Source organism: Carassius carassius, chromosome 34, assembly GCF_963082965.1.
Source record: "Carassius carassius chromosome 34, fCarCar2.1, whole genome shotgun sequence".
Lineage (NCBI taxonomy): Eukaryota > Metazoa > Chordata > Actinopteri > Cypriniformes > Cyprinidae > Carassius > Carassius carassius.
In genome coordinates, this window is record NC_081788.1 from 20,247,999 (window position 1) to 20,274,774 (window position 26,776).

Here is a 26,776-nt window from a genome sequence, read left to right on the forward strand (position 1 = left end):
CCCGGTGCATCTGTTTAACATTAATTGTTTTATTGCATGTACAGTTTATTGCAAGTAAAAAAAAAACCTTCAGAATGTGTCACAAAATAAATTTTCATTCAAATATTTCCGAACATATATTGTTAAAAGGAAAACTGAAAATTGCAGGAAACTTACAATCAAATTATTTAACAGAAAACAAGACCATGAAGTTTAAGTAATTCCTCTCATATTGAAAGTGTTAATGGGTGATAGAGAAAATACATCTGATGTCAATAACTGAAACACTTGCAGGAAGAAAAGCACTTCCTGGTATATTTAAATAGTAAATAGACACTGAACACAAATAGTATTATGAACACTGATAATAGCAGGCCAATAATTTAAAAAAAGGTGACTTGTATTGCTCTGTCAATAGTTTGATGGACATAATGTTCAAGTTACTTAAAGCTATTTTATAATTTCATGTTTTCATTCTGTCCTGGCTCAAAACACACAGGTCAAATAGATCCACTGGAAAAAAAAATCTGTACAAAAATGGAAAAAGCTGCCAGCGCATTATCCATTAAGTTTGCAGACATTTCTTTTAACCCTAAAACACAACACAATGCAATGCAACGCAAAAATTCAAAATACATTATAGATTTGCCCCTATGATCACTTAGGGGGCTTTCCATTCTCTGTTTTCATGTAGTCTGGAATCTTTTTGGAAATGGAGTAATAGAAGTTTCTCATCTTCTCCTCTACTTTGACAAAACCTGGCCGTTCTTCATGCCTGAAGAAGAAAAGAGTCAGATGTCAATCAGAGGTTATGTATATTCCCTTGAGCCCCTCAATCCACATACAAGCAAACAGACAAGTATTACAAGTAGTTTATAATGTCAATGTAAGAAACGTAATGGCATTAGATTTACTTGTATGTCCAGCACTCCTTCATCAGTTCATACATGGTCTCAGGACATCCAGCAGGGCAATCCATACGATTGCCACTTTCAATAAAACTCATTACCTCTGGGCCTTTCATTTTCTGCATGAGGAAAACAAACGGATGAAAAGTCACACAAGCAACTTATTGAAGTTGGTTTTAAGTACTGTAACAGTGTAAATATTTACCTTATAAGGCTTTCCTCCATAGGAGAAGGCCTCCCACATCGTAACACCAAAGCTCCAAACATCACTTTTGCTGGAGAACTTATGAAATTGAATGCACTCTGGTGCGTACCACTTCAGAGGCCATCTACCTCCTGTACGGGCCTAAACACATACAAAACCACACTACAGTGTTTACCATTAAATTACACAGATGCACAATGTACTAAATTATATTAATTCAAATGTAATTGTGTTCCAAGTGTGTTTCTCTCACAGTACACCCGAGAGCAGCCCACCTTGTAATAGTTGTTATCTGCACCCAGTGCCTTGGAGAGGCCGAAGTCACTGATCTTGGCATATTGCTGGTTGACTAATAGTACATTACGGGCTGCCAGGTCTCTGTGCACAAAGTTCTTTCCTTCTAAGTACTTCATCCCCAGTGAGACCTGATGCATTAAGGTCACAATGTTGTCCATAGTGACCTGGTCCCTGAAAGGAGCAATAATGATCAACTTGGGAATTTTCTTATTTAGTCAGAACAATGTTTTAAATGATGTCTCTATTTAAAATTTGCTTAGAGATGAAAGATTTCACACTGACTTTAACACAAGTTGGAACAGAAATCACTATTAAATCACTATTATCACAGCTAAAATGTCACAAAAAATATATTTTACAGAGTATATATATACTGTAAAACATATTCTAATATACAATATAGACCAAATGTAGAAAACATTTATACATTATTAATAACACAAATAAAAGAATAAGTTCTAAATATTTTTATTCTGATATGCTCACTTCTTGCCAGAGAGAAACTTGTTGAGTGGGCCAGCGGGGGCCATTTCCATCACCAACATGAGTGCTTCAGCTTCACAGAGTCCAATCATGCGCACAATGAATGGATCACTCAGCTGATGCATAATATGGGCCTCTCGCATCAGTTCATCCTTTACTGATTTTTCATTATCTTCCTTCAAAACTTTAATTGCCACATCAATCTGTTTGCTACACAAGAGAAGGAAACATGTGCTTATGATGTAGAAGTATTTCATTTAAGGAAAATGTTACAACACAAATTCTTCCACTCTTTGTAGTCACCTTTCCATTTTGAATACACCTTTCTTGACACAGCCAAAGTTGCCCGAACCAAGCTCCACCTCGTCGATCATGAGCTTGTCTCTCTTGATGAATAAGGACTTCTTCTTGCATTCATTTGGATCATCGTAAGGACTGGTGAATGCATCATGATCCATAGGCAAAGATGGACGTGAACACTTGGGCACTGGGGAACATCACAGCAGATGTTAGATACATGAAGTTTTTAGTGTGCTAATCAACTTTTAAAAGTGACAACTTTTGTTTAAACGAATTTATGCCAGCTCAGCTGAGATTTTTGTTGTGTTTTAAGGAAAATATTTAAAACATTCAGTTTTTTTTATTGCTAACAAGTAACATACATTTTTTTTGTGGTAACTGTAGTGCTTATGTAGCAACGTGTTAGCAACATAGCTAATGCTAACCACAGGCTTATTTTACTCATAGAAAGTTAGAAATAGAAATTACAGCAGAAACACGTGGTTAATGCAAATTCTCTTCTTCGGGACTAAAAACTGCATGGCTCTATGGTAAAGCCAAGCCATTAATTTTTGCTGTTCTTTGTGCAAAACCAGTGGTTTCTCAATACTCAGAGTAGTAGTAATAGCCAAAACTTGATGCATTTATCACTTAGACAGCACAGAGACTCTGAGGCATGGACTGTTTAAAAAAAAAAACATATTTCAAGTAGACATACATTTCTAGGCTTATTTTTTTATTTTATTACTGCTGTTAGATGGTTTCAACTTTCTAATGTTGTACCTATACAAACTTACCCATAGGCGGCGGTGTGTATCCATTATTTCCTGGCGTCCTCTGAAACACAAATAGAGAGCCCTACGATTAACCACACACACAATATTATTAGATGTCTTCAAAAAATAGATGTGTTCTGTCATCCAGACTTACCGGACCAGTCGTAAGAGCTAAAATTGAAGAAAAGAAACGAGAAGAAAAATATGATTTTAAGGCATTTTCACTCACAAATATAAATTTTAACGTATTCATGCATGTAAAGCCCCAAGTCTGATTGTTCATATGTAAATACAGAAATGTGTGGTTTTGGTGAAGATATATAACTTTTACATAAAATGTTTTTAACATTAAAGTTTATACCTGAAACTGCATTACTTTGGTTGATACACTGTTCTCTCAGTACAGTCACAAGACCATCAGGCTTCATCTTTAAATATTCAACCAGCTGCCCTCCAGAGGAATATCATTATTACAAAAAAAACATCAATGACAACTACAATAAATACAGAAATAATTTTCGATATTACTGTTGTATTATCTATTGGATGTTTTTGTTTGCTCTGCAAGCTGTTACTAAAACACATTTTCAATATTTTGAAACCACCTAATATGCACATTTATTGTGCAATACTTTAAATGATTTAAATTATATTTTGATTTACTTTTGTGGTGCCAAACACCACAGCATGTACAAATAAAAATTATTATATTATATAACCTTCACAAAACATAAATCCTAAATATCTATATCATAGACATACTCTTTTCTTGTCATACTCTTTATGGAACTAAATATAATGAATTAAAATACATAAATGTTAAATATCATATTGCAAAAGCTATTACATTCTAGCGACATTGTGTGAGGGGTATTTTTATCCTTCAGTCTTTTTTTACCCTTTCATAAAGCATTTTTCAAGAATATGAGATGACAGACTGATTGATGGGTAAAGCATACCTGCCACACGGTGTCAAATTTAGTTCCCTCTGGCATTGCGTATTTCCCTGATTTGTCATGTAAAATCTGATAATGGTATACTGTTTTTCCGTATGTCATTGACAGCGCGAACGTTCCAAATTCTTCTCTCTCTCGGACTCTGGAAAACAAAACAGGTCAGATATTTGTTTATGTGCTTTCTGAGTTATTGAAGTAACAAGTATATGTAATCGTGACCAATCCTGCTGTGTGTCTTTTTGAATTTCATATTTTTATGATGCAGACAAAGCTACTGAGGGAATGTAGGTGAGCAAATACAGCATCTACAGTTAACATAATTTTTGTAATCATCCGCTTTGCATTTATTTTACTCATTACATCACACAAGACCCAATTTTATCTCTGATACAAACAATATGTTAATCAGATTTGTCTCTAAAAGCAGCCCAAGTATCATCGTGACTTTCCACCCTAATGCTGCAGGAAAAATTTAGACTGATGATTCCTCAAGCTCTTCACTCACAGGAACTTTCCATCCGGCTGAGATCCTGAATATAGTCGTCTCTCACTCTCCTGGCGAGGGATCTTGCCATGGAACCAGGGCATTTTCTCATGCGCTGTGGTGGCAATCAGTTTCTCTAGCTGTGGGGCCTGGCTAATGACGGCTTGTTCCATGGCCTCCCCCTAAAAAAAGGATCATAATATCCTATTTTTGGGATCTCTCATGAAAAATGGTCAAACATTTCCTTACCGTTGAAGACTGACAATAATTTTATTATTATTTTTTTATTAACAGTAAAGTGCATAAAATATGTTAAATACATTTAAATAAGAGGATATCATAACAAGATCATTTACAGGAAAAAGACTTTAATGTGTACGTAAGACAATTTTATGGATAACCAAAAAATGAAAAGCATGTATTCTAAAAAATGACTTGTAAATGAAAGAATGTCACTTTTGTTACACATGTTACAAATGTTACACTTTTAATTTTTAAAGTTCAAGAATTTAAATATTTCCATTTAAACTATAACTACTGTATATGGATAGCCCACCTAAAAAAGAAAAAAAAGTCATCATCTATACAGTCAGGCTGTTCAAAAACAGTATGATTTTCTTTCTTCTTTATTCATTATATTATATTTTCAGAAATGTCTTTTTGGTCTATAAATTGGAAGTCAATGTTAACCAAAATTCGTATGGTATCAGTAGGTAAATAATAGTAAATGGTTTTCATTTTTGGATGACCTATCCCTTTAATGCACATATAAAGCTATATAATTTGCATAGATCAGAAAATTTTTCAGGTTTAGATCACTATAAAATGTTTTTTACATTTACAATTAGTCTTTTAGCAGACGCTTTTATCCAAACGGTTTTATTTTGCTTAAAACATACAAAACTGCAGTTATTAGGTTGGCAAAAAGAGATATGGAACAATAGCATGGTCATCGAACCTACAATTATTTCATAGTCACACAGTTACCTAATATTAATCAACACCTTGTTTGTCAATCAGAATCAAACCCGTTTTGAACCTCTTACCTCCAGGTTCCAAGTCTGACGCACATATTCCCTGAGCATATTGTCCCTCAGGCTGTCAAAGACGCCCGTCTTGATTGGTGTGTCAGCCGTTCGCAGGCAGGGTTTTCTCAAGGTGCACATGAGCCCGTCGGGGTCTTTGCTGTAGTACTCACAGAGCTCAGCAGGTCCGCAGTGAGGCTTCCCACCTGCGATGCAGAATGTGCCATTAAGCTGTTTTTCAACCGAGTAATGGTAGAACTCCAGGTTCCAAACCAAAGACAGGACGTAGCCCCCCAAGCTGCGGAGGCACTGGCGCAGGAGGAAGAGGCCGTCTCCCATGCCGGCCAGCTTCAGGTTATCCTCGGCCTCCGAGCGGCTGATGCTGCCATAGAAGAACGGGAGGTCTGCGGCAGGGTCGGCCATGATGAAGGCGACAAGGGGTTGAAGAGTCTCTCTAGATCTAGAAAATGATGTTTGAGAGAAAAAGAGAGAAAAACAGAGAGAGTGAGAGAGATTGAAGTGACTGATAACTTTTAACAAAATGTGGCAAACTGTAGTGAGCATGTGTTTCTGCTGATGTGGGATGTGGGAGGATGTTTTTTCACATCTGAAAGCATCTCTCCCACTTTTTCTTAGTTTCCCTCTTTTTTGTATCCTCAACAAAGAATTTTTTTGTTTTTAATGGCTCTATTTAATAAAAAAATGGTATGTAGAGGTATATAGTGTTAATAAGACAACATGTAAAGCTGGTGTGGTTGGAGCTTTAGTGCTTTGCAGCCGGCAAAGTCTCGCACTCGGATCGATTCACCACAACAGGAAATTCAGCCATATCCTTCCCCTCCCCCGCCAGCTCTTAAATGACAACCCTCCACCCTGCGCAGGTGCTGATGCTTCAAGAATGTTCCTAAGCTCATCAAGAGACACATGCTTTGCTGAAATGCATCTCTGGGACTAAAAGAAAATGAAGAAAATGATTAAAAATGCTGTACTTGTAGATACAAATAAGGCAAAGATGAAAAAAAAGCATCTGTAACAGACTTCCTTATGTAGTTATGACCATTTTCCAGTGACTGAATGCTAATGCTGTGTAGGAGAGTATGAGGTCAATAATGAAACATAAGCATGTTTTCACCAGAAAGCAAAAAAGGCAAGAAAAACACCTCAAAATGCCTCACACTTCAGATTCCATTGTTTTATGCAAATGATCCGACGGCGACTTCTAGACAGAATGGCACATGTCCTGAGGAGGCAACACATGGACTGAGAACCAATGGAAGACACAGGCAGCTTTGATTTAAACCACAGCTTCCTGGACACAGAGCTGCCCACACTAACAGGGATGACAACGGTTGAAAACACAGAGAAAGACCCACAGCCACACATATACACAACCTTGTCTTAAACCACCACAGGCCACAGCAAAGATCTGAGGGACAGTGCATTATCTGAGGGGAAACGTGAGACTCATGAGGCAATTTGATCCTTTCCATTTTACATTTGGAACTTAATGTAAGTGTGATGTTGCACTTTTTTACTATTATTATTTGTTACCCCTGAATATAGCACGAAGGATTTATCAAATCTGCTCAAAGAAATAATTTAATAAATGATAAGTTATTAGAAAACTGATGCTTTGATTGTACATTTTAAAATTATATAAATAGCACATTAACGCACACACACATAAATGTATAGTTATATGTGTGTGTGTGTATGAAGAGATCATGTGCAGTCTGAATTTCTTTTAAAAAAATTTCATTTTTATCAGGGTCTTATGGTTAGGTTCAGTCGTTTTACTTTTTTTACTTAATTGGCAAAGTTTAGATCCTTTTCTATGCCATTAAAGTGAAATAACATAAATATAGGAGAACCAAATTTCAGATGGCAATTAGAGGCTTTTGCATCTGAACTCTTCGTATATATATAACCCAATTTAGCATAGAAATGTAAGCAATTTACATAATTAAAATAATGAAAATTGCTGCAATTTAGCATATATATAGATATTGTTAAATAATTTATATATATGTGTGTGTGTGTGTACTTATATATATGTATATATAACATTTATATTCGGCTTCAGTCTTCTATATTCAGCAGAGTTGAAGTTAATGAGATAATTAAGAAGTTAATTGAGTTATGATTGACCATTATTGAAGACACCTGATGTTAACAAGCAAACTCACTAAACAAGAAAATCACAATTTGTGTGTCACCATTGTAGTGGTCAGTGTTTGCTTTAGTTGGGATCTTGACCCTTCAGTTATTTACTTTAGACTTTGTGGGCTGTGGTAACTGAATTATAACATACAGACCAGAGCGAAGGCAACCATGTGTGCTATTGATTGTGATTTGAGCTAATTGTCATGGAGTGACCTGAATGCCTGAGTTCAGGTTTCTTTACTGTATACGTAAATTAAGTGAAAAAAAGTAAGCAATCCAGCATTTTTGGCATATTATGACATGTTTTTAAAAGTTAGTTCTAGATAAAAAAAATAATTAAAAAAAATTAATTAGTTTAGACACATAGACATCAAAAATCAGCGTGAGCATCACAACAATGGTGACCATCAAAAAAGCATGTTGTAGCCAATAAAAACTCATCCATGCTGTTTTTATGTGAATTTTTAGTATCTAGTTTTGTGATTTTCAGAGTAGATCGGTTTATCTGAAAATGCTGTTTGTCACCGTTGTTGAGATTCATACGCTGATTCTTGTTATCTTTGTGTGCCTAAAATAAAAAAAAATTATATATAAAAAAAGAAAAGATCAGAATCACTTGCAAAAGATGCCTACAAAACAGCCAGTATAGAGAATACAGACTCTTTCATTGTGGAATCAAAGCTGTTACAATCAATAATGGAAGTTTTACTTAGAGAAAAGAGTTTAAATGAGTTCAGTAATTCAGGTCAAACAACGATTACATTAAAACATAATCATCACCACCCGATGACTTTTGCTCTTGGCTTGCCAAACACATTTTAAAAGTAAAAAGTCACAAGCCAAGATCCCAACTAAAGCAAACACTGATCACTATGACACAAATTGTGATTTTCTTGTTTGGTGATTCTGCTTGTTAACATCAGGTGTCTTCAATAATGGTCAATCATAACTCAATTAATTTCTTAATTATCTCATTAATTTGAACTCTGCTTAAGTGTTACTTTTAACACTGCTTCAGAGTTTATATGAGTCCACACTCAGAGTGTTAAATTAACACTGGGGATTTTGCTGTGTATACTGTATATACAGTACAGACCAAAAGTTTGGAAACATTACTATTTTTAATGTTTTTGAAAGAAGTTTCTTCTGCTCATCAAACCTGCATTTATTTGATCAAAAATACAGAAAAATTTTTTATATTGTGATATATTATTACAACTTAAAATAATTGTTTTTAAATGTATTATACTTTAAATTATCATTTATTTCTGTGATGCAAAGCTGAATTTTTAGGATCATTATCACATGATCCTTTAGAAATCATTCTAATATGATGATTCATTATCAAAGTTGGAAACAGTTCTGCTGCTTAATATTTTTTTCAGAACATGTGATACTTTTTTAGGATACTTTGATGAATATAAAGTAAAAAAAAAAGAAGCCATGTTTTTAAAATATAAACATTTTGTAATAACAATATACACTACTGGTCAGTAATTTGGGGTCAGTAATTTTTTTTTCTTTCTTTTTTTTTAAATAAAATCAATACTTTTATTCAGCAAGGATGTGTTAAATTGCTAAAAAGTGATAGTAAAGAAAATATATTATTAGAATATATATTATTAGAAATTGTTTTTTTTATTTTGAATAAATGCAGTTCTTTTTAACCTTTTATTCATCAAATATATTAGACAGCAGAACTGTTTCCAACACTCATAATAAATCAGAATATTAGAATGATTTCTAAATGATCATGTGATAGACTGGATGTTACATGTGACACTGAAGGCTGGAGTAATGATGCTGAAAATTCAGCTTTGCATCACAGGAATAAATTAATTTTTTTTTAAAGTATATTCAAATAGAAAACTATTATTTAAAGTTGTAATAATATTTCACAATATTACTGTTTTTTCTGTATTTTTATCAAATAAATGCAGGCTTGATGAGCAGAAGAAACTTCTTTCAAAAACATTAAAAATAGTAATGTTTCCAAACTTTGGTCTGTACTGTATATATTATAACTTAATTTTGGGGAAGTAGAGGCAGTACTTATGTCAACTCGATTTTGTATTTTCAGTGGTCAAAGATGTGTCTTCAAGATAGATTTATCAATGTTATGCGGAAAGTGTAATGGTATTTAATAATTTGTTTGTCTAAACATTATTTTCCGGTGTGAAAGATGAGTGACGATATTGCGGCAGAACCTCATCGAAACATCTTCTCTTCCGTATTAGGGGTAATTTTATCATTGTGAACAAAATGTCTCATGTATTCAGAAGCAAGCAACCATCTGAGATGGGTGTTCGCTGTCTATTTAATCTATAAAAGGAGCTTTGAAGTTGAGCATCTTTGAAAACTATTCAAGTCATAAATAAGATCAAGGCGTTGAGGCATACGCTCATTTTTAAGGTTGCTTAGAAGTATATGGACATTTTGGAGATGAATTTCAAGTTAAGAAATCTGAGTTGGTACAGCTCATTTGTTTGAGTTCACAAATTTTTTTTTTTTGTTGTTGTTGTGCAGATTTTCTCAACTCAAGAATCTGTGCTATGCTACTTAATGACACCTAAAATATTCACAGTGTTTATGTCCATAGATCCAAACTCAGCTGTCTTGAATGGAAACTAACTTTGTTCAAACAGGCAAAGTAGCCTACAACGGAAACAAATACCTTCTTTTTCCCATACATAAAAGGCTATTTGACCCCTGCCCTTTTCGAGACTACTCACTTTGTTTTTTTTCTATTACTCTTTTTCTTGTCCAACTTTTCATGATTTTGTGCCCATATTTAGATGGTCTCAAAGGGCCACTGAAATTTCACGGGCATTTGAGCAGTGAAACTGTCTGGATTCTTGCAGCCAAACTCAGAGCAGCGAAACCTTTGAGTTACTTGTGATTCAGTGTGCCACAAAATAATGAATTCTGGTGAACATTAATTTCAAACAAGCAGAATTAATAGAAGTGTCACCTGTTTTATGACATAAGTTGAGCAAAATTATTCAAGTAATTATTCAAGGGACTCTCAATGTGTAAGAATATTTAACTGTTAATCTTTAAAAATTCTTTACCTACTAATTTGGAATTAAAATTGTGTGCTGTACTTAAAAATTATAATTGCACATTTAGTCCAAACCAGTAAACAGCATCTGAAATTTTGCAGATCTTCTGCACCTGTTCTACAGTTCAATATTTTATCTTCGTCTCTGAAGCCACAGATGAATTTTGTGCTACTCTGCGGTCCAAGTGATGCTATTTTATATTTGCAGAGACACATATTAACTTTCCGATTGCATATTCATCCTTTTTATACACATTTGCAAAATAAAACGAACGTAAAAAGTATAAACTGTCCAAATGCATAATTTATTTGTACATGGGTACAATTTGGATCCAAGCTTGCAACCATAAACTCAATGAAAATCCCTTTAAACAATCATTTATGATAATAATTCAACCTGGGAAAAAGATACCAGCATTAGCAGTGCTTTATCGTTAACGTTAAAATAAATGTAGACTACGCAACAAGATAAGATTTGAAAATTGCACACTTGACTTTCCATGTTATGAACATTCTTTACAACATGCAACATCTGCTCAGACAGCCTTCAAAAGTGTTGCTTAACATGCATACATATATGCCAACAGGATGTTTCAAATTAGCTTGATATCTACAATCTCAATTTAATGTAATGGTTATGTGTCTGTACGGTATTTGACCCCTGAACATATATATCCTCATTTGCACGTTACATGTCTGACATTTTGATCGACCATGAAAAGTTGTGAATTTCCCCCGGGACAAGATAAAAACAGATGGTTCTTGGCAGCCAGAGCCAAAAAAAGCCAGAATAATCTAATTTAACACTCACCGTGGCCTGTAGCTGAAATCCAGGAAGAGAGAGATAGAAAGAAAGAGAGAGAGAGTGTTTAAAAAAAGAGTGGAGACACGGATGTTCTGGTGAAGGAGTTATAACAAATGTATTTAGTTTGCTGAAGTGATGATGCTCTCTGATCTGGCTTGTACGCTAGATGGCTTCTATGCTTGCCAAGTTTTAGTGTGTGTGTGTGTGTGTGTGTGTGTGTGTGTGTGTGTATGTATGTATGTGTGTGTGTGTGTGTGTATGTGAGCTTAAAAGAAAACGTGTGCACTTATGTGTGAATATGGGTCTCGTGTGTTTCTATGCAAACAGGTGAACTGTGTGGGCTGCTCAAATCACTCATATTTGCATTCCCCTTCGGGCTTCTTCTACAGAAACTGTAACTTACCTTCTCACCCATGTCTTGAGATATAATTGCTGAATGCTTTGAAAAGCTGTGACTAATGCCTAGTTAGAAGAAATTGGTTCATATATTTTGCATTCAATTGGTTTAGGGACCCGTTAAGGCATTTGAGAGATATATTTGGAGCAGTGCACAGTGAAAACTCTCTTGAACAAATATCATTAAATGGTCCCCGAAGACCCCTAATGTCTTAAGTGTATAATAATTAATAATAACAATAATATTAATAATAATTATTTTCTCTAATTGGACATAAGAAGAACATTTGACTGATTTTAAATGATGAGGTTTTAATTCTTTGTTTAAGTTTTTAAAGAAATGTAACTGTTGTCTAATATACAATGTAAAACATGATTTTTCTAAGTTGTAAATAAAACAAATATTATTGGAGTATATGGAGTATGTCCTATGTTGATATACTTTCCATTTATTGATGTTTTTACTTGGAGTCTTGGAGACCTAAAACAGAACCCTTTTAAAAATGTTTAACAAGTTAAAATTGTATTTATAATAAGTTCTCAAAAGATTAAGAAAAGTCATGAAGTATCAACGTTCAAGTTCAATGTTATGTTATTTTATATTAAAAGAGTCTCTCTTAGACCCAAACCCGACAAGAACTTTTTATTTCACTCCTGTTCTTCATTTCTATTTGAAGGTAAAGGAGTCACGTTTTCCTCCGAGGGTTCATAACTGTTGACGACAGCGCATCCGGCTCTGTTGGTGGTGGTGGGGGGGGGGGGGGGGGGTCTATCCGACATCCAACAGGTGATCGAGGCGGCCTCTGAGCGCGAGCTGATCAAAGCTAATGTAACGGTGCGACGCACAGAGCGCGATTGTTCTTCGCGGTGACTCCTCCCTTCAGAGTTTGTCTTCCTGCAAAATGAGCGCTGTGCAGAAAGCGCTACAGCATGGGGACGTCCGATTCATTTTAAAGAATCGATTCGCTCGGACGGTTCGTTTTAAATTAAGCTTTCAAAAAAGATTCGAACTGTTCCAGTCGTTGGCTTTTTACGTTTATTCGGAAATTCTCGTTTGTAGCGATATTCTAAAAGATTTGCGTCAAATGCTGTGTTTTACATATTACTAGGACTGGTATTATCTGAATCAGCAGGTTTACCTATTTAATTGGATTTATACACTGTCAGTCACCGAAGTAGACGCTTCTTTTTCAACAACCTTGCTCGCGTTTCCAGAGCCGTTAAAAACAATGTCAGCTCGTCATCTTTCATGCGCTTTAAAGTTCTTCACTGAAATTCTCTCCAACGATGGAAAGTTTTACAAATATTCAATTTCGTGTTGTTTTCCTCGGCTTTCCTGTCATTTTTCACCCTCTTCACGAAAACCGCGCTGAATTCAGAGGACTGACATATTAGGCTACTGTTACATACGACTGTCACAGATAGGCGTGATATCTCAAGATAGTTAGGCTATTCCCGTTATATTTTTCACTTATTTCTGCAAATTTTTCCATAAAAATGCTTAATGTAGCCAATTATTTTCAACTGGTTATAGTTAACGTTTGTCCTGATTTTGTCGCTTTTATTTAAACTGTTCAAAATGAAGTGGGTTGGGAACAATGAAGAATAATAGCCTAATTATGTTGAAGTAAATTTGATCCCTTAATCAATCACCAGTGTGAGACGCGTCTACCTAACCCGTGTGAATCGGCTCAATTGAATCCCTAAAAAGAACCTGTTCAAAAGAACGACTCGGATAGGTCACGAATAGGACGTCACTAAAGCGCAGTCCCTCTTCAGTGGCGAGACTGAAGGAATCAGAGAAACCACGTAGCACCAGAGAGCACCGTCCACCGGCTCATCTCAGTATGTGGCAGAGAACTACGTGGTGCTGAAGGAAGACGACAAAACAGACGGAGGTCGAAAAAGCTCAGGGTCGCCAAATTGCCCGTTCCTGGACATATTAAACGGTAAGGTCGTTGTCAAACGACAGTTTCTTTATACCTATGTTATAGAAGAATGCAAATGAATGCATTGCCACCGTGCATTATCATCATTTTAACACAAACCTTTTAGGAATACATATGCATGTATTTTCTGCAGTCAGTTTGTTACGTGCAGTTATATGAAACTAAAATGATGAAGGCAGCAGCAAAATAAATTTTTTTATTTAATAGTACTTTTAATAGTACTAGTACTTTTAATAAAAATTTTATTAAAATTAATAAAATCTTAATCTGCTATTTTTTGTCTCTTGGAAGCTGCATTCAACTTGACTCCCCTCTGTTATAAGCCACATACGTACAACAAACTAATGTCAGAGGTATCGTGTACTGTAATCGAATGTACACTGTAAAAAGAATAATGTGAAATTTACAGTAACTTGCTGGCAGCAATTAGCTAGTAAGTTGCTGTAGTTAATTTCACAGCATTCTTACTGTAAACTTAATTGCAGTAACCTTAAGAATACTGTAAACTTTTTTACAGTAATAATCACAGTACTGTGTTTCATCGCCTCATATATTTTACTACTGTAATAAGGATTACAGCATTAATTTTGTGTACTGTAAAATGAAGACACTGTTTTTGCCACAAAAATGCCATTTATTTATAACTTTTCACACTAAATAAAAATAACATAGCAAAAAAAAAAATCTTCAGTAGGTAAACATTTTTCTGTTAACATTTCATTTCGTTTTGTATACAACAACACTTTTCTGAACATACAAATCAATCCTGTTCAAATGTATTAAAATGTTCGGTTAAAATTAGAATGCATAAAAGGCAAATTAAATTATTTAAAAACAGCAGGATTTCAAACAGTAGAATTTGGTCCCTGAATGTTGTTTTTCTCCCAGAACTGTATTTTTCTTCAGAAACGGCCCTGAATTAGTCAATTTCCTGGGCTGGAGTCTTCTACCCTGCAGTGGAAGAAATTAATTATCAATGGAAAGGTTTATAAGCAAGACAGATGGGTTGATGACAATATATAAAAGTTTGATTAGATCATTTGATTTAGCCAATCAATGTGTAATACAACATGTAATACAATGTCCACTTCTCTATAAACCAAAACTCTTCCTTAAAACACACATATTAGGTCCTGGAGAGAAAAATCGATTCACCTAGCTATTGCATAGATTCTAAAATCGTTTTTAAAAAATTTTTTTATTACAGAATCGAAAATCTATGTCCTTGCTTGTAGATGAGGTTGACAGAAGTTAGCCACTTTCGTTCCAAGAGAGGATGAAATGTGTCGTTATCTATGAGTATTAAAGTGTCGTAACATCCAGAGTGGACATGCAGAAGAGACATGAGACTGAACACACTGAAAAGCTTTTGCCCTGCTTAGATGCTGAGAGAGAGATTATACAAGAGAGCTGCACGATGATCTCGGTCATCGCGACCTTTCAATTTGTCTGTCTATTTAACTTTGACAAAATCATATCGCAACATTCATAGACGTTAGTCATGAAACAGCTTCACAAATGGTCTTTTAAGTAAATATTTTAAGTTTTGATATTTTATATGCTCATTACAGTGAGCACAATGGGAGAGATGGGAATTTTGAGTAATTTAGAAGTCAAGTACTCTAAAAACCAAGTACTTTATTTGCATGGTGAGTTAAAATAAAAGTTTGATGTTTAAAAATTACACAACAGTCCATATAAACCCAAATAAACACTTTGAGAAGTATTTTACTAATCAGGTAGGTGGTTAAAGAATGAGTACTCAAATATTTGTTCCCATTCCTAGTCAAAAATATATCAACAACAAATAAGTGCTTACCTCTGGATAAATTCTAATGTAGTGGCTGCCTCCGCAGGATATTCCATGTTAAATATATAGTATGATGCAAAAAGCACAGCCAGAGCAGAAGTGAATTCGGAACGGTCACTCAGTTGGATTTGGTTGGAGAACTCTGCACTCGATGGAAAGCATCCACCTATTTGCCCCCAGAATGGACTCTCCTAAAAAAATTAAGTTGAGATTGCACAGCATTCAATCTGATATGGTTTACTGTTTGGCAAAAAAACTTTGCTACACAGTTCACTTTCATAACATCCTCTAATGCACAGCCAGGTAATGTACCTGCACATGTATGCACATGTATGCACATGTATCGGTGCAGAATTTGTGCACTTCATTTAGTAAAAATCTGGGTGTCTGTAAAGTCCTGATCATATAACAGAATACTGGAGACATGGATTACACATGATGAGTAAGTGTGACCTTTTAAAATGAAGTTTTGAAAGCATTTTGCCTTTATACATGCATTGACCTCATTTTTTCTATTGGATCAGTGACAACTAGAGATTTTTGGAATCTAAGTGCAAAATGACGTAAAACCTTGTTCACACACAGTGAATCGATACAAATATACTTAACACTTAATATACATATATACTTAAAATTGGGATCTATTGTGTATGTGTAGTGCTGGGATCTTACCGAGCATGATGAGTCTTAAGAGTGCTTGGCAGGGAAATCTGGGCCTCAACGTCTGCTTGGGTGGAAGTTTCCTGTAACACAAAATAAACAGAAAAAAACACTTTTAGAAATCACAAGTACAATATTTATAAGAAAAAGTGTGTGGCAATACACACTTTTGAGATCTAACGTTAGCTGGTTTAGGTTTTGAGTAATATCGGTACATATGTGTTTGCAACGCACAAAATGTCTTAATGTTTGCACGTTTTATGTGCACTTTCTAGGGATTGTGTCTGAAGAGAAACAACATTGTTTGCATTTGAAAAACATTGTATGCATGCTAGTTCATGTAATTTATGTAAATTAAATGACCTGGATTGATTGTTAAGGCCTCTTTGTTGCAAGAAATGAACCAAATGGTAAATAAAAATACGAGTAAGATCTTGAAAAATCTTAATACAGTGCGAGTATATTATTATGCTTCCACGTATCATGAATAAAACTCTCGAATGAATAAAACTTTCGAATCGGCCCGCTTAAATGTCTGATTCTTCAGGCGCCAACGTTAGCAAGCAAAAAAAAAAAAAAAAACGAGTGAGATTATTCAAACGGCTACCGCGTCAGCACAGACATCAAATACACAATTTCAAATTAATGTTATTCAACAATGCTAAACGTTACTCTTTAATCAAACTGAAGACGTTATAAATGTACGTTAATGTTGCCAGAGAAGACAAATCTTTATACATTATATGCTCCCACATGTAGGGAATGGCACTTCAAATTAGACTATCAACAATCTCGTTTCTGCGGTTTGACTTGCGATGAAGTTCAGAAAAATGATGAACCTATGAAAAATGTCTAAAGTCTTACCTCTAACTGCGTTTTCTGTCGAGTCCCTGGAGTCGGCTGGCTTGGCTTCACTGCTTCACGCGCACGCACGCGATGTCGGCGGTGACAGTTGACGTTAGCTGGCTAGAGAAAACACCGGCTAGTGCACCAACAGACACATCACATACACAATTCCAATTTAATTTTTATTCAACAATGCTATCCTTCTCTAAACTGATGACGTTATCGAATGTTGCCAGATTAGAAAATCGATCAAAATTATGCAAAATTTTTTTTTTTGGTAATAAAATGAACACAAGACACGAGTTTACTAGGAAGTGTCCCGCTATTTTACCTCTCTCTCTCTCTCAGTGCATTCTTGAACAAAATAATAATAAATAATGAATTAGTTGAACAAATAGTTAACTTGACTAGAGTAAACTGTGGAAATAAATCAGCAAAGTTACCTTTCTGAAGTTAAAATTCCAATGAAAGTGTGGAATCTAGCTTTTCAGCTTTCCATGGCTGGAAAAAAAAATCCTCTAAATTGCTGTATTGTGATTTACAGAAAAAATATTTTTACTGTAGAATTTTCCCGCCATTGAAAATTGACCATGATGCTTTGCAGATCTACAGTAACATGCTGTATACAGGTTTTACAGTAAGCATTTGCCCGTTTTACAGTAATAATGCTGTGAAAACTACAGAAATTTGTTACAGTGTAGCCCAAGTTATTACCTGTTAAACAGTAGACAGCATATGCAGTGTTCATCTAATAAGGATCTCCATCGCTAGCAAATAATAGCCTTTGCAGATTTGCTTTCAATTCAGTGCAGTTCCAGCCACGTTTTCAACTCTGAGTGAACCACTTCAGATGCTCAGCGCGTGCGGCAGGGAACTGAACGACTCATTCAAACTGATTCATGAACCAATTCACTCGTTTGCCAATTGGTTTGATCAAGCCTTTGAACAGAATTGACTCAAAAGAATGAATCATTCGCGAATGGGCATCGCTCATTGCCCAGAGAAAAGTAGACGGCGCGTTTTAAACTGAAGCATTTATAACATTTATTACATTAAGATAAAGTAACGAGAGGAGCTTCGCCCACAGTAACGAAGTAAAAGTACAGATTTTTCCCCCAAAATTTACTCAAGTAAGAGTATAAAGTACCCATCTTTAAATATACTCCGAAAAGTATTAGTTACCCCAAATAATTACTCAAGTAAATGTAACGAAGTAAATGTAACTCGTTACTACCCACCTCTGGTCAGATAAGACATTCAAAGTGTGTGCTTTTGGGGGGGCCTCCAGGAATAGGTTTGGGAACCGCTGAGGTAGAGCGAGCACTTCTCCTGGAGCAACTCCATGCCTGTCCGTGTGCATCTACCTGTGATGGATAGCAACTTAGGGTAGCTGCTGGAAACTACAAGTCTTATATTTAAATTACATTTATGCATTTAGCAGATGCTTTTATCCAAAGCAACTTACATTTCATTCAAGCTAACAATTTTCTCCTAACGTGTTCCCTGGGATTTGAACCCTCAACCTTGCTCTTGCTAATGCAATGCTCTACCACTTGAGCTACAGGAACACTTTATTTACACTTTAGACTCTGATATCAGACATAGCCTTATGTTTGTTCTCGCAGGGCGTATTGATTTGCAAATAACTTTTTTAGCTGAGTTAACAAGAACTGGTCCATGGCTCCCATGCTTATGGAAAATAATTAGGTTAAAAATAAATAAATCAAAAAATAAAATTTCCGGGACTTGAAATTGGAATGGAAATGATATCTTGAATAATAATGGAAATTCATTTGTCAAATAGTGTGGGAAATCTGCTGTTCTTCCAGGAGCTGCCAAATGCTTTGTGTTAAATCTTTGGGTTATCACTAGTTGATCCATTAAACCAGGGGTTTTCAAACAAAAATAAAGAAATAAAAAAAGAAATAAAGAAATTAAAGTTAAAATTACATAACTAAATAACTAAAAAGATTTAAATAAACAATTAATACATAGGCTATTATAGTGAGTAAAAAAAATAATGAAATGATAGAAATTATACATGTATTTGTAATATACACAATATTCTATTCGTCTATACATGAAAATATACCTGCCTTTAGAATTTTAGCATGAGGGTCTCTCACACAAGGATGATCATATTTGGGGGTCTGTGACATCTAAAAGATTGAAAACCCCTGCACTAGACTACCTCCCTCTGCTGGTGAACACCATGAACACCGTGAGAAAACTGAAAAGGCTCATTTTTTAGGTCTTTAAATAAACAATGTATTGTTTTGTCAAGGGAAAACAAAGTGAGTTTGTATGGTTGGTGTAGAAAAATCAGTCTGGTTCAGGGGTTTGTGAGCTGACTAAAATGTTCATGCTCCACAGCCGGTCATGAATAGCTCTCACATTATGGTCTCTGTTGATGGATTTAGAGTTCATTACCGTTTGTTCCATAAGTCACTTCTGAAGACAGTGCATTGGTGATCATTATCTTAATTCTCTTTTTGTGCTTTGTTTATTTTAAAGAGCGAGAAGAAAATTAACTGAGAAGTGTGATGCACTAACTTTTTGTTTTTGGGGTCTTTTCCAAGTTTGAATCCTCTGGTTTGTGTAAGTCAAGTCTTGTTGTGAGTGGGTAAGACAGTGTTTGTGAAGGCAAGTGGTCTGTGGCTCTTTCGTACTGTTACAGTGCAGTGTCAAGCTATAGTGAGGAAGCTTTCTGCTCAGCATATGTCATCCAAATTTTGATGAAGAGAGACTAGTTTCCAGAATGGATTGAGTCCCAAGATTTCTCCACTGCAGAGAGGGCTTTACATTCAGTCTGTCATATGGGTTTAATTATCAGTGTTTCACTCGTGCCTGATGGCTCCCCGTCTCAAGGGTAGTCTGAAATCACAAAATGCTTCTTGCCATCTCAGATCACACTTATTCTCGTACCTCATGTCTGCACTAACAGGCCCTTCCTGAAATTTCATGCAACATTTAGTGTATGTTGAGATGCCATCTGCAGCTTGCAGATGCTTCTCATTCTTGATTTGTACCCAAGAGTAGCCAATTATGAAGTTTAACTCCTTCAAGGCAATTTTTTTGGAGAAGATTTTTCTCTATAGGTCATTTCTTCCTGTGGCCTCTGTGGCTTGAACTCCTTGTCCTGTTTTGTAGGCCGGTGTTTTTTATCACAAAACAAACTGCAGATGGACAAGTGAATCATTCACTGGAAAAGTTTATTATTTCCTCTTATTTACACAATTTCTGTTATATTGTTTTATATAATGGGGATGGGAACTGAATGATTCTGATTCCTCTTAATGTTTATGAATCCACTTATGACTCCATTAATGACTCTTAATTGACCCTGACTATGTATAGATATAACAAATAACCAACAAACGATTTATTTATTTATTTATTTTGAACCAACTCATTAGAATCTTTCATTCAGGAAGTTTATGATTCACTGAAAAGAAACGGCTCAAACTATTAATTAGTTTTACAATCTTGCAATACTAGTTGCACTGTAACTATATATACAAATATAACACTGATCACACCTTAACTGTGTATTAAGCAAATAAAAATGTATTCATTTTGTTGACTTGCTAAAAAGAACCAAGTCGTCATTAGAGTCATTTGTTTGGAAATTGGCTTACACTGGTTGTGCTATAGGTTTTGATTCCCTAAAAAGGACTGGTATTTTACACTGTGGATTCAGTATCATTGTGTCATGGCTGAATAAATAGTACAGAGAAAGTATTTTACTACAATATATTTTTGAACGTATACAGACTGTGAGAAATAATATTAACCCTAAAAATATAAAAGAAACTAACAATTTTTAGTTCCTAGCACTTATTATAACATAATGTTGGACTTTTGGGTTGATCAAGCCTCAATGCCACATAGTTTGTGACACTTCATGACCTTCTTTGGCAAGATTTAGATAAGACAAGATTTTGAAGAAAACCACCGATCTCAGTTTTGTAACTTCACAATACAACAAGACTCTAAAAAGAGGTAATGCAAGTAAAGACGTGTTCTCTTGGCAGGTCTTCCAGCCAGTTCTATCAAACCTTTACAATTAATCCAGAACACGGCAGCAAGATTAATTTTTAATGAGCCGAAAAGAATGCACGTCACACCTCTTTTTATCAGTTTGCATCGGCTACCAATAGCTGCTCGCATAAAATTCCAAGGCATTGATGTTTGCCTACAAAACCACCACTGGCTCTGCACCCCTTTACCTAAATTCATTACTTCAGACTTATATGCCTTCTAGAAGCTTGCGTTCTACAAGTGAACGTTGCTTGATTTTGCCATCCCAAAGAAGCACAAAGTCACTTTTACGGACTTTTAAATTAAATGTTCTCTCCTGGTGGAATGACCTGCCCAACTTAGTCCTCAAGAATCTGCAAAAATAGATCTCTTCTATCTTTATTTGACCCTCTAACTCTAGCACTCTCTATTCTAACTCTATTCTTTAAAAAAAAACACTATAAAACAACTTGCACTCTATTCATTTACTGCTTGTTTTCTTAAAAAAAAACTAGCTTTCTAATCTTTTTGTATTCTATCAGCTTTCTTTTCATGTATTATACAGTTAACAAAAGCAAAAAAGACCTCTAACACTAGCTTGCTCTATTCTTTTTCTATTATGTGTTATGTAATGCGCTTTGAGTGCTTAGAAAACAATATTTAAATGTAAGGAATTATTATTATTATTAATTATTATTATATCTGTTTTCTTTTTATTTATTATATTATTTAAAAAGCCTAAAAAAGTGTACTGCATTAAGCTGACTGAGACTTTTTATAGCACTTGTATATAATTGCTATTTTGTTGATTTTGATTGCTTCCATTGTCTTCATTTGTAAGTCGCTTTGGATAAAAGCGTCTGCTAAATGACTAAATGTAAATGTAAAGAGGCTTTGCCAAGCAGGAAATAACAGTAAAATCCTGGAGGGTTGAAAGGGTGTGGAGAGCACAGGGGCATGTATACCATCACTATTTGTAGGGGACAAAGACCTCTTAGTGTTTTAAGATTACTTGCTGTACTTAAGCTGTTTCAATGCAGCCCATAGGAAATGAGGGGAACTTAAAACCAGCATCAGCCTCTGAGGCCACTTTTGGGTCCTGACCTATTTGTTGCTGCCATTGTTTTCAATGGAAACGGAGAGTGATTGATTTTTAATGGAGGAGAATGTAGAATATTGTCAACCAGTTTAACATGGCTTATTTTGTGGCAACAAAAAATCTTGGTTGTGTTTCACACAGTGGTTTCAAATAGATTTCCAAAACAGTCTTTCCGTAAAAATTAGACAGAGCTCCCGCACACACACACTTATTTGGCCATTGTCTTTTTTTTGTTGCACAAGTCAGGAATAGTTATCCTTGATGGACTCTATATTATTTTTCCCACCCTTTCACAAATGTTCTACCTTTCCTCATCCTTAACCCCTCTGAACTTTTTCCCCCTTCTTTCTTAAGTTTGAGTTCATCCTTTTTTCTTCAGGAAGCAACTTGTATCCTTATGTTGCCAAATCATTTCTCATCTGTTCTTGATTACCTTTGTCTGAATTTGGTTTCTTTACACCCATCAGAGTTTGCATGGAATCTCTTTCTACCTCTTCCCAGAAAGCATGGAGTGAGGGATCGATAGATAATGAAAAAAAGGAGTGTGTAAATGAGGTTGAATAGCTTTTGTTGATGATGATCATATTGCTGATAAAGAAAATGGAAAAATGTCTGAAACTTGTGCATTGCCATGTTTGAAAGGGCGTAATAACATACTACTCATATTATACTTGCAGTATGCAATGTGTATACTGAGCAAAATATGCAGTTTTTCTTTATGCATGACATTTGAATAAAAGTGTGGAAAGTGAAAGACCAATGAAAGTGCAGTATACAATCAAATCACGCTGCAAGGAAGATGTTATCCCACAATGCAATGCACTTAACCTATAATTTTCAATGTGATGAATGAATTGCAGATAATTTCAACAGCGATTGCTTGAATTAACCTTCCATTTCCAGTGCGGCAGATTCAACCACAGTTTTTACAAGTGTAAAATGTATTTTCTTTACTTTACATGTCATTATTACATTAATTTCTACAGTAAATTGCAAAAATAACCAGTTTTCTGAGATTATTCAAAAAAGTCATTTTGGGTAAAATCATCTGCTAAATAAATAAATGTAACCAAACTAAATACTTTGTGTTTTTGTGTGTATAAATGTAGCATGACAACAATGTTGTGTGTGCATTCACATACTATGATCAAAAATAGTAGGCATTATACAGTATGACATTATAACAGTGTGCATTACATAGCCAAATATGGCTTCCTCTCTCTCATTGTGTCCCATTAAAACTGTGGTGCCACACAAGCACCTCTTGGGGTATTTCTCAAATTAGGACATTTTTTTTTATAGCCGGCCCCAGACTTCAGATTGCCCTCCTCACCCCACAATGCTTTCCTTTCTTTTGCACTCTTCCTGTGAAGGACAGAGTGAAGAGAAACAGCGGCCAGCAGTTTAGAAAGCGTTTTTTTCCCTTTTCCTCTTGAATGTGAAAGAAGGAATGATTGATTAGCTCTAGCAACAGGATGCAAACAACAGCCTCCCAAGGCAATATGCAATATTTATTTTGCATCTATCTAACATGTTTGTTTTTCAATAGGGAGGCTCTTCATATTTATGATCCCTGGTTGTACACATCTTGGAACTGCCCAAGGCTACCTCCAACCCTGAGAGGTGAAGTGTCAGGATCCACGTAGAAGTGAAGCCCTGATGGCTCCAAAATTCTGTGAGTCACTTTGGTGAGCGTGGGGCTGTCAGAGGGCAGAAGACATGTTGGGACAGAGGGCTGGACACCGCATTGAAGCTTGCTGTAGTAACCATGGAAACGGTGTGGAGGAGTCTGGCCTTCGTTGGCATCATCGCCATGGTTGCCAGTGGAATGTCAAAGAGTTGGAGTCCTGAGGAGTTTGCTCAGTCTCAAGGTGAGATTCCTGATTGTTTTATTGTAATTAAGTTTAAGTAAATAGTGTGAAGAATAAGTGTTCTTTTCATTCTGGCAACCATTTGCTGCCGAGAAAATGCATTGAAGCGGGCAGCTGCCACCCAGCTTCTTGTAACATTCAAAAGTTTTGAAAGAAGTCTCTCATGTGCACCAAAGCTGCATTTATTTGATCAAATATACAGTAAAACACTAATATTGTGAAATATTCTAATACTTTAAAATAGCTGTTTTTAATATATTTTACAATTTAATTTATTCCTGGGTCGGCAAAGCTAAATATTTCTGAATATTTTTCACATGACCCTTTAGAAAAAAAATTCTGATATTCTGATTTGCTGCTCAGTTTCTTATTATAATGAATGCTGAAAACAGTTGTGCTGCCTAATATTTTGTGGAAAACACAAAATCCATCACTTTTGATCAAGTTAATGTATCCTGGCTAAATAAAAGTATTTAAAAAAAAATCTTACTGAATGGTAACGTGCCTTTATTGGCCACTGAAAAACCATATTGAACATAATTAGGAATATCTCATAATTAGAAAAACGGACTACTATTTCGATTTTACTAATAAAGACTAATTATTACTTTAGTCAGACTGAAATCAACTTTTAGTGCATTTAAGAGCCTGTCCTCCAACAAAAAATGACCATCAGAGTGCAAATAAAAGAGTACAAAACATTAATATGAAAACGACCTTTTGCCGATAGGGGCGCAATTGTAGTATACGCTCTGATGGGTCGTATTTCAGGGATTTGGACAAACGACTTATATGAGCGTATTGGTTGGAGGACAGGTTGGCATTTAAACATGCTTATTTTTGCAGTAGAAGTTACCCGATCATCAACTGCAGATCATCAAGGCATAAAACAGAATTGTTAGTCTCAAGCCTTGAACAGTAACAAACTATTTAGACAACCAGGAACACATTCACTGCGATGTCAGATAGCCATCACAAGAGCCAGCCATACTTGATGACCCATCTTCCATGAAACCGACCACTGTCTCTTTTCATTCAATTAGTGACCCAGTTATCTCTCTGACGAGAAATGAGGCACCTTTTAGACATCCCACATCAAAATGTTCATTTCTGCAAATTATATTAATCCTGTTAAGTCTTTTCAAATATATAAGATTTAAAGAGATATAAATGTTTGTTTGTAACTGATTCAGAGAGAAATTTTGTTTGTTTTTGCTCAACATATTGAAACATGCTATATTGTCTTTCATATATAGAAAATAAAGTTCTATTAAAGAGATACAAATGTTACATAATAATGATTTGATATGATTTCATCGTCTGGTCCAGTTCGAGCGTGTGAGCATGTCTGGCTGAGTTTCTGTGTGTTTATTCAAAAGGCGGAAGGGACAAATTTGCAGACCAGCTGTAGTTGCTATAAAAACTAAATTTTTTTGACCTATGAATAGCTTAATAATAGTTTAATAACACATTTTTCCCTCCCATAACCAGTGTTAAATCATGTAGTGTACAGTTATTAAAGCAGAGCATTGAGTTTATGTATAATCTCACCACATGCAGTGACCAGTCACCACAGGCATATAATTAATTCTTGTAGTCTAAATAGCAGTGTGGCAGATGGTACACAAACAGGATATGGATGGGTTTTTAGTCGCTGACAGGGCCTCCGTTCAAGAAAGACCGACTTCTTAGCCTGGCATAGGGAAGAGTTTTCTTCTCCGCAAGTCTGGGTGCACTCGTTGACTTGATGCAGCTGTTGCACATGATCTGGGAAAGGTGGACTTCTCTCTCTTTCTCCAGCCCGGTTTCTACAGGAAAACTGGTTTAAAAAAGGGGGAGGGGGGGGGCACTTTAGTTTCCTGCACAGTCCTAATTAAAGGTTGTTCCCTTTCCTCCTTAACCTTCTAAAATAAACTTTCAAACCCTGGCGGTGGTTTATTTGAATCAAAAGTAAAGAGTCTTTATTCTTTTAATGGGGCTCAGTCCACGTTAAGGGAGTTTATGGGGAAGTAACACAGGCATCCTCCTCCTTTGGGTTCCTTGTTGAGATTAAAGACCCATCAAAGGCTCTGGAGGATCAGTGCACCCTGTAGGTGTAAGGGCAGGGAGTACCCTTCCATCAATTGTGGGCCTTATGTTTATTTAAGATAGTGCTGGTTGATGGCGGTCAGAGGGCTGAGAGTGTGGTACAGTTTGAGCTCCGCTTTCATGTTTTGACGTGAGACCCAGCTGTGCCCCTGACTCCTGTTATTGAGACTGTCTGGATTCAAGTTAGAGAGAGGCTGGATTACCTTTATGCTTGGCTAATTCGCAGACACTTTTATCCAGAGTGACTTAAAGTACAGTTTTAGTACATGGATGGCCCCTCTAGAGCAACTTAAAATCGTTCAAACTAGCTGAAGTTCTATCACTATAGTTAATGTAATAGTGTGCTTATGTGAATTTTGGAAGATCACTAATTCTGAATGAAAACACTTAATGTGCATTAAAAATTAATTCTAATATCAGATTTATCCAAGCATGTGATGTGTTACATTGTTACATCGTTGTTTTATGATTAATAATAATGAAAATAATAATAATATTAAAAATGACGTTGTTATTAGGCTCTCTCTTTATGCTTTGCAAGTGTTTTATTCGTTTATTTTCATTCTTTTTTTTTTGTTATTAGGCTGTTATTCAGAGTGGTATGTTTTACTATTGC

General features: G+C 35.4%; 2 protein-coding genes and 1 long non-coding RNA gene across 3 annotated transcripts in view; 1 reads left to right on the forward strand and 2 right to left on the reverse strand.

Moving 5' to 3' along the window:
- Positions 1 to 532: 532 nt before the first annotated feature.
- Positions 533 to 11,592, reverse strand: LOC132115208 (tyrosine-protein kinase ZAP-70-like). Its single transcript, XM_059523601.1, has 13 exons — positions 11,428 to 11,592; positions 5,414 to 5,852; positions 4,389 to 4,549; positions 3,887 to 4,025; positions 3,289 to 3,373; positions 3,082 to 3,098; positions 2,949 to 2,988; positions 2,176 to 2,359; positions 1,876 to 2,082; positions 1,368 to 1,560; positions 1,093 to 1,233; positions 894 to 1,006; positions 533 to 754 (listed from the first exon to the last, which is right to left on the reverse strand). Exons 2-13 carry the CDS (start codon positions 5,813 to 5,815, stop codon positions 637 to 639), a joined length of 1,800 nt encoding a protein of 599 aa, XP_059379584.1. The 5' UTR covers positions 5,816 to 5,852; positions 11,428 to 11,592; the 3' UTR covers positions 533 to 636.
- Positions 11,593 to 13,564: 1,972 nt separating this feature from the next.
- LOC132114685 (A disintegrin and metalloproteinase with thrombospondin motifs 10-like) overlaps positions 13,565 to 26,776 on the forward strand; it is a 70,036-nt gene continuing 56,824 nt past the window's right edge. The window contains exons 1-2 of the mRNA XM_059522946.1: positions 13,565 to 13,766; positions 23,751 to 24,072. Of these exons, the coding sequence (XP_059378929.1) occupies positions 23,970 to 24,072 (103 nt within the window). The 5' untranslated portion in view covers positions 13,565 to 13,766; positions 23,751 to 23,969. The remainder of the gene's footprint in view (positions 13,767 to 23,750; positions 24,073 to 26,776) is intronic.
- Positions 14,446 to 17,298, reverse strand: LOC132115209 (uncharacterized). Its single transcript, XR_009425438.1, has 4 exons — positions 17,101 to 17,298; positions 16,249 to 16,319; positions 15,586 to 15,767; positions 14,446 to 14,717 (listed from the first exon to the last, which is right to left on the reverse strand). It is a non-coding gene; the product is annotated as an uncharacterized LOC132115209 (long non-coding RNA).

What these genes read in the sequence shown, in the direction of transcription:
- LOC132115208 (XM_059523601.1), bottom strand. Translation starts at nt 5,815, where the DNA reads ATGGCCGACCCTGCCGCAGACCTCCCGTTCTTCTATGGCAGCATCAGC. An exon ending in AATTTGACACCGTGTGGCAG is followed by an intron (nt 3,374 to 3,886) that starts GTATGCTTTACC and finishes TCTGGAGGGCAG; the next exon opens with CTGGTTGAATATTTAAAGAT. An exon ending in ATACACACCGCCGCCTATGG is followed by an intron (nt 2,360 to 2,948) that starts GTAAGTTTGTAT and finishes GATGTTCCCCAG; the next exon opens with TGCCCAAGTGTTCACGTCCA.